Consider the following 7,490-nt stretch of genomic DNA (forward strand, 5'->3'; position numbering starts at 1 on the left):
GGAGTGAGCACAGGGCTGAGCTGCAGTTATACGTCTGTCGCTGTGGGGCGTTGTCCAATCACAAGCCAGAATTTATGATTGTCATGTTTGAATAGCCAATAGTATGTCCTACATTGTGGCTTTGATCGTGTTCTGCCTGTAGGTACCCATTGGAAGAAAAAGAAAAAAGAAAAAAAAAACGTTATGCAGTCAGTGTTCTGTGTTATGGATCTTTCATGCTCAAAGCCGATCCAACGTTCTAACTATATCCATCACTATGAAGAATTAACGCAATGATTTAGAGGCTGGTAAACATTGTTTATTGTCTTATACTTTTTTCAGTGCATAAAATTGTAAAATTGGAGACAGCAGAAAACAAAATGCAATTGCAGGAAATTAAAAATGAATTAAATTCTTGTTTGAATTAAAAAAAAAAAAAAAAAAAAAGCTCATTTCTGCCATTGTTGCCATGTTGTCCACTTGTTCAGACCAGAAGATAGTGCTCTTGTGCCATGTACGGTCTGCTCGCTGCACTTTGCTCTTGCTGGTGTGGCTGAAGAAGTTGTCCGTCTCTTATAAAAAAAAATCATTAAAAAAAATCATTATTGCACGCATGGACGCACAAACCCACACACACACACACACACACACACACACACACAAAAGATCTAGAGCCGAGGCTGAGGTGAGCTCTGTATGTTAGAAACCCAGCAGCGAGAGGAACTCCAGTCTGTCTGATAGCGGTGGGAGGACGTTGCGGTGGCATTGTGCAATCTGTGTGTGTGTGTGTGTGTGTGTGTGTGTGTGTGTGTGTGTGTGTGTGTGTGTGTGTATCTACTTCTAGTATTTCCAACACACATTTTACCACAGTGGAAAAAAAGTTAATTTGAAAATGAATGGATGTTATTGGCTGGACAATTTAAAAAGTTGCATTGTGGATTAGAGCCTCTACATGATATTGTTTTAACCATTACAGAAACTATTTTTTTCGAAACTGTATTTTCAGATTTCAGATTTTTTTTTGTCTGAGGGTTTTCTTCGTGTTCATTTTGAAATTCATCAAGCCTTCTTTGCAGTGCGCTGCTCACCTGCTGGTAAAGGTTTTCCCAGTAATCCTGGGTCATCAGTCTTAACAGAGACAGGAAGGCCCAACCAAACCAGTCAAAGCTGGTGTAATCGTAGTCTGGGTTCCGTCCCACGTGTAGAACGTGTGTAATCATAATATTAGTAATGTTAGTGATAATGTTGTTTGTTTATAGTTTATAGTTGCCTAACACATGCAGAATGGAAAACAAGACACACATTAACAGTATTGTCACAGTGGCCATGTGTGTCTATCGAGAAGGGGGGTTTAAATACACAATATTCGCCTTGCGATGACCTGCTCTGCTTCAGAGCAGGTCTATCGCCGGGGCTCAGTCCCAAATAATAATAATGATAATAATAATAATAATAATAATAATAATAATAATAATAATAATAATAATAATTCAACTCATCCCCTTCATTTTTTGGTACACCAACAGCCTGCTTATACTACCATCCAGTGGTTGCTACGTGTCTCTACAGCGATTTTTCTTGTCCCAGGCCAGTAGACTGCAGTTTCCTCTCTCACCACTAAATAGCAGGCACACACATTTATGATTATAGACTTGAGGTGTTTTTGCAGAGGGAGTCGCTGCTGCTGCTGCTACTGCTGCTGGTGTTCTGTTTGAAGCCACGCCCCTGTCACGGCCTTGCTGGGTCTGTGTCTGGTCTTGGTCTTCTGCAGACCTCGGGTGGAACCAGCTCCTGTTGACACTCAGCCGTGGTGGACCAGTCACCTCTGACCTCTGACCCCTGCGTACGTTCTTTCCTGGCCACCTCCTCAGTGAAGCCTGGAGCTGACCAGTGTGGTCCAGTCCAACTGCAGCAGATGACATCATTAGTGTGCACTAGACTTCTAGCCACCTGCAGGGGCGCACTACCAGGGCTGTCCTGTCCAGTACACACACAGTTTTAACACCAAATGTCCTCACCTTGGAAATATTCCCTGGTCTTGGTGCACTCCAGGTGGACACACACACACACACACACACACACACACACACACACACACACACACACACACACACATTAATCATGGTGTGTAAACCAGACTCACATGTTTATCTTCATACTTCACACTGTTTGTATTACATCCCCCCCTTAAACGCACGCACACATAGAGACACACACACGCACACTACCCCCCAACACACACACACACATACACACACTCCCACCACATTCTTGTGAGCAAACTTCATTGTAGCGCTGATTCAGAGCAGCTTATGGCCAAATAAGCAGAAAAGCTTCAGCTCTCAGGCGGAGCCTCCCTCTCTCTCTCTCTCACACACACACACACACATACACACACACACACACACACACACACACACATGCTCATAAGTGCTGGTGGATTTCTACATGATAACAATGTTACTCAATAACTCAGCGCTCAGTAATCTCTTGGAGTTCCGGTCCTGGTACTGGTCCTGTTCCTGGTCCTGGTGCTGGCACTGGAGCTTTGACTTACTCTTCTTTTGTTCATCATAATGCAACATGTCACATGTCAATCATTCACAGTGATCAGACGATCCTGACCTGACAAAGTTATTGCACATTGTAAAACCCACTGGAGGGGTGTGTGTGTGTGTGTGTGTGTGTGTGTGTGTGTGTGTGTGGGTGGGTGGGTGTGGGTGAGGGAGAGGGAGAGGGAGAGGGAGAGGGAGAGAGACCTCAACGGGAACAAACAACAGGAGTTAACCAATATACAGTAGGTGTGGCTGTGTGTATGTATGTCTGACTTTATTTCAGTGACGTCACGGGTCGTGTTCCTTGGTCAGTCGCCAGGCGACGAGTCTGCAGCAGCCAATAACAGCTCTCTAAAAAACAAAAAAAAACAAAAAAACGAGAAAAACAAAAAAGTTTTGTCTGTCGCCGCCGCGTCAGCCTGATGCACTGGAATGAACTTCCGGTTGTGTTTTGTGTGCGTGCGCGTCAAAACAACTATGTCATTGAGCTGAAATCAGGCCGGAACAGGGTGAGAGGAACCTTCAGATTACAAGCGCGTGTTTACGGTTCGAAAAAAATAGTTATTTTACAGGAAAAATGAGAAACTCGTTTACTCATAGACGGCGTGTTTGTTCTTTAGACAGTTTCAATATGTAACTGACGGAGCCGGCATCTTTTGCGACACTCCTTTTGTCTGTGACACGATTGGACGCAGACGGTTGTGTTTGGATAATAAACATCCGGTCGGAGTAGAATTGATCGCCATATTTTAATTTGAGGTCGATCTTTATGTTGGCGGCCCTTCCTGGCACGAACTTGGTCAGCCAGGACAGGAAGGAGGCGGGTGATTGGCTGCGGTCGCCTCTGAAGGGACGGACCACCGGAAGTGGTGTCTCCTCTACAGTGACTTGACTCGAGAACGGGAGGCAGCAGCATCTCACTCACTCTCCGGAACCTTCCCCGCCCTCCCCCTGCTGTCTTCGACTAGAACAAGCTAACGAGCCGTCGGTTCATACCGAACCGGATTGACTCGCCGCGTTCGTCCTCCTCATCCTCGTCCTCCTCCTCCTCCTCCTCCTCCTCCTCTTTCTTCGGCTCCGGTGCGCTCGGTGTGTTTCGTCGTTGTTGTCGGGCAGACTTTTGCTGCTGAGAGGCTCGTGGGCGGATCCGCGCGGCGGGACGCTAAACTCAGCTAACCCGGGCGTCGAGCCGCTGCCCTCGGCCAAGCAACCGGCGGAGCTCCGGGCTGCCATGGCGGGAGGACGGAGCTCCGCGGGGCCGCTGCCGCTGCTGCTGCTGCTGCTGCTCCGCCGCGGAGGAGCCTTCAACCTGGACGTGGAGCGGCCGGCCGTGTTCTCCGGGCCGGAGGGCAGCTACTTCGGCTTCTCGGTGGACTTCTTCAAGACCCAGAACAACCTGAAGTAAGTGAGCGCGAGACCGAAAGTTTTACCCAGTTTTACAAGTTATAAAACCCAGCAGCGAGAGGAACTCCAGTCTGTCTGATATGTGGGAGGATGTTGCGGTGGCATTGTGCAATCTGTCTGTCTGTCTCTGTCTGTCTGTCTGTCTCTGTGTGTGTGTGTGTGTGTGTGTGTGTGTGTGTGTGTGTGTGTGTGTGTGTGTGTGTGTGTGTGTGTGTACCTGTGTTCTTGAGGTCGAGGCTCTAAACACCCGAACACAAGTTTCCTTCTTTCAAACCGAGGCCAAAGGTTGTCGATGAAACAGTCCAGTGCTCTGCGGTCGCAGTCTCTTCAATGGTATCACACAGATTAGTAGAATGTGTGTAAACGTAATATTAGTAATGTTCGTGATAATGTCGTTTGTTTATAGTTTATAGTTGCCTAACACACGCAGAATGGAAAACAAGACACACATTAACAGTATTGTCACAGTGGCCATGTGTGTCTATCGAGAAGCCCCGCCTCTTCTTTTTTTTATATCATCAGTTAAAAAAAAAATTCTAACCACTTGATCAGAAAGGTGAAGATTTGATTTGAATGTTTTGGAGCATTGGGGGGGGGGGTGTTGTGTCGCTTCCTGTAAGTGCCACCAGCAGCCACACCAGCCAATCGTCCGTCTTCAAAACTTTCCAGGAAGTGAAGAAGGTACGCCGCCGGGCGTTGGTTGCGGACTCACACTGTCCTCCTTCTCAGGTCAGACGTTCTGATCGGTGCTCCCCGGGCCAACACGTCGTCGCCAGAGGAGGTGCTGGAGAGAGGAGCGGTGTACAGCTGCCCCTGGAGGAGCTCCTCGGCCTGCCAGCAGGTCGACTTTGACAGCTCAGGTGAGCGAGGTCTGCTGCAGGAGAGGCCTGGGCGGTGTGTCGATGTAAAAAAATATATCGATATCATTCAAATTTGCAGCTAGCCAGGGTACGCAGCTAGCCAGGGTCCGCAGCGAGCCAGGGTCCGCAGCTAGCCAGGGTCCGCAGCTAGCCAGGGTCCGCAGCTAAGCTCCCCTGCCCCTCCTTGTTTACGCACAGAGGGCGGGAGCACGGGGACAGATGCTCTGAACCGGCATGACCGACGCGTCATATTTGTCCCTGACTGTAACCGAACACCTACTCTCACTTAAAATCAATCATCATCAAAATATCGTGATATATATCGCATATCGATATTCGGCCTAAATATATCGGGATATGACTTTTAATCCATATCGCCCAGCCCGACAGTGCAAATCAATCCTTTGCGAGTCATTCCCAACGTCAACTGTGCGAGTGGAACTCGGCCATATTGCCGACGTCGATATAATTCAAATCTGCGCTGCGATTTGCAGCTAGCCAGGGTCCGCAGCTAGCCCCCCTGCGCCGCCTCGCTTATGCACAGAGGGCGGGAGCACGGGAATAGATACTCCCAACCCGCATGACCAACATGTCATATTTGGCTCTGACTTTGACTGCACATTTACTCTTCACACTTTACGGAAAAAACATTGTGATATGTATCGCATATCGATATTCGGCCTAAATATATCGGGATATGACTTTTAATAGATATCGCCCAGCCCTACTGCTGGAGCTCCTCAGATGCTGGAGGTCTGCTGGCAGAGAGAGGGCCTCACTCACAAGGCTAAAGTGCGGTCATGACGTGGGATCATCTTAGCTTCTGTGATTTAGCCTCCGGTCGTCTGCTCCCGCCTGAGTCAGAGCCTGGAGACAAACACAGACACACCCTGGCTAGCACAACGCTAATGTTAGCTCCCGCAGGTCAGACTGAACCCATCCGGACTGCAGTTCCTTTCGGGATCTGCAGCCTGCTGAGTAGTGATAGAAGAATGTGGAGGAGGTGGTGAAGGAGATGTTGCTGTCTTGCGGTTAATAATGTCAAAGAAAAATGTGTGTGTGTGTGTGTGTGTGTGTGTGTGTGTGTGTGTGTGTGTGTGTGTGTGTGTGTGTGTGTGTGTGTGTGTGTGTGTGTGTGTGTAAGCCATCTTTTGTGTGGGTCATTTGCCACCAGTTCTCACTTGGTACCTGAGAGCAAGCTAGAGCATCAGTGCTAGCCTTCTGTAGCTAAGAGGGCAGGTTACTAAGTGTGTGTGTGTGTGTGTGAGTGATCCCGCCGTGTCGAGACCTGCCTTGGAATGTGTGGTGCAACAGGAGGCGTGTGGGCTGCTCCAGGCATTGGCTGCTGTTAGCATGGCGCTAAGCTATGTGGTGCAGTGTCCCTTTGAATGGTGCCTTGGTCAGACGTCTGATGTGGGACAATGAGACGTGACTCTAATTTTATCACTTTGGATCTGATGATGGAGTCACATGACTGCTCGGTCTTCCTCTTTTGCGCTGTAGCTAGCGCGGCTGGCGCTAGCTGTAGCTAGCGTCGGGTGTGTGTGTGTGTGTGTGTGTGTGTGTGTGTGTGTGTGTGTGTGTGTGTGTGTGTGTGTGTGTGTGTGTGTGTGTGTGTGTGTGTAAGCCATCTTTTGTGTGGGTGTGGTCACATGACATCATCCCCGTGGTTTACCTAATGAGTGGCTGCAGGCCAGCCACTGGTGGCCAGTCAGCCCTCTGACTGACTCATAGTGGGCGGGGTTGAGCTGCCCGCCACTCGTTTCACACCAACAGTCTGCATTCTGGGAAACGGCTGGGGGGGATTTTTAGTTTTTTGTGATTTCTATTTCCCTGCAAGTCCGTCGGTTGTCGTTTTCGGAGGCCAACGTGTCGTGAGGCCGGTTAGCGCTGGTGTTAGCGCTAGCTAGCGAGTGTAGACAGCAGTGTGTTGACAGCCTCCAGGTGTGTCAGCAGCACACGCACTGTCTAGTCCCCCCCCCCCCTCTCTGGAAGCTGCTCCTCTCTCATTTGACCAGCCGCCAGCGCTCTTCTGTCAGGACAGAGCTCCGCCTCCCGCCGCTGCTGCAGGGCCCGGGGTGACAGGAAGTAGTTTGGGTTTTTTTTTTCTTCATGCCCTGGAGCTGCAGTTCTGTCAGTGTCCTACATAGTTGTGTGTGTGTGTGTGTGTGTGTGTGTGTGTGTGTGTGTGTGTGTGTGTGTGTGTGTGTGTGTGTGTGTGTGTGTGTGTGTGTGAGCGACAGTAGAGGCCTTTGTTGTTGACTTGACCTGCATCAAAACCGGACCACAGACCAGACTGAATAGGAATGTGTGTTTGTGTGTGATGACGGTCTGACGCTGATGCTGTCTTCTACTAATAATATGTTTGTGACAGGAAGTCAGTCGGCCTCTGTTCGGGCTACTTCCTCATCCCCCCCTTCTAATAGTTCCCACATGATCAGGAGACCAAGTTGGGACAGGAGGAACTGCGTGTACTCCTGGACAACCTCCTAGTGTGTCTGTGTGTGTGTGTGTGTGTGTGTGTTTGTTTAGCCTGCGATTAGAGCCCATTAGTTGAATGTTGGATTCGTTCCTGCTGAGCACAAAGAGATGGTGGGGTGGGGGGTGGAGGGGCTTGGAGGGGTTGCGTTGCCACGGTGACCTGCTGGCACAAACCGGCCAGTGTGAGGATGGCCGTGGCCCGTAGCTCCCA

General features: G+C 49.4%; 1 protein-coding gene across 4 annotated transcripts in view; it reads left to right on the forward strand.

Moving 5' to 3' along the window:
• Positions 1–3,610: 3,610 nt before the first annotated feature.
• itgav (integrin, alpha V) overlaps positions 3,611–7,490 on the forward strand; it is a 17,128-nt gene continuing 13,248 nt past the window's right edge. For 2 of the 4 annotated variants that reach the window (XR_012927175.1, XR_012927176.1), the window contains exons 1-2: positions 3,612–3,935; positions 4,668–4,798. Coding sequence is in view for 2 of the 4 variants with exons in the window: in XM_076030474.1 (XP_075886589.1) it covers positions 3,766–3,935; positions 4,668–4,798 (301 nt within the window). In the remaining 2 variants the exon portion in view is untranslated. Of the gene's footprint in view, positions 3,936–4,667; positions 4,799–7,490 lie in introns of all 4 variants that reach the window. The other 2 variants (XM_076030474.1, XM_076030475.1) reach the window with 2 other exon arrangements.

This window comes from Nelusetta ayraudi, unplaced genomic scaffold, assembly GCF_046127955.1.
Source record: "Nelusetta ayraudi isolate G7.1 ecotype Tasmania unplaced genomic scaffold, CSIRO-AGI_Nayr_v1 ptg000028l, whole genome shotgun sequence".
In the NCBI taxonomy this organism is placed as follows: Eukaryota; Metazoa; Chordata; class Actinopteri; order Tetraodontiformes; family Monacanthidae; genus Nelusetta; species Nelusetta ayraudi.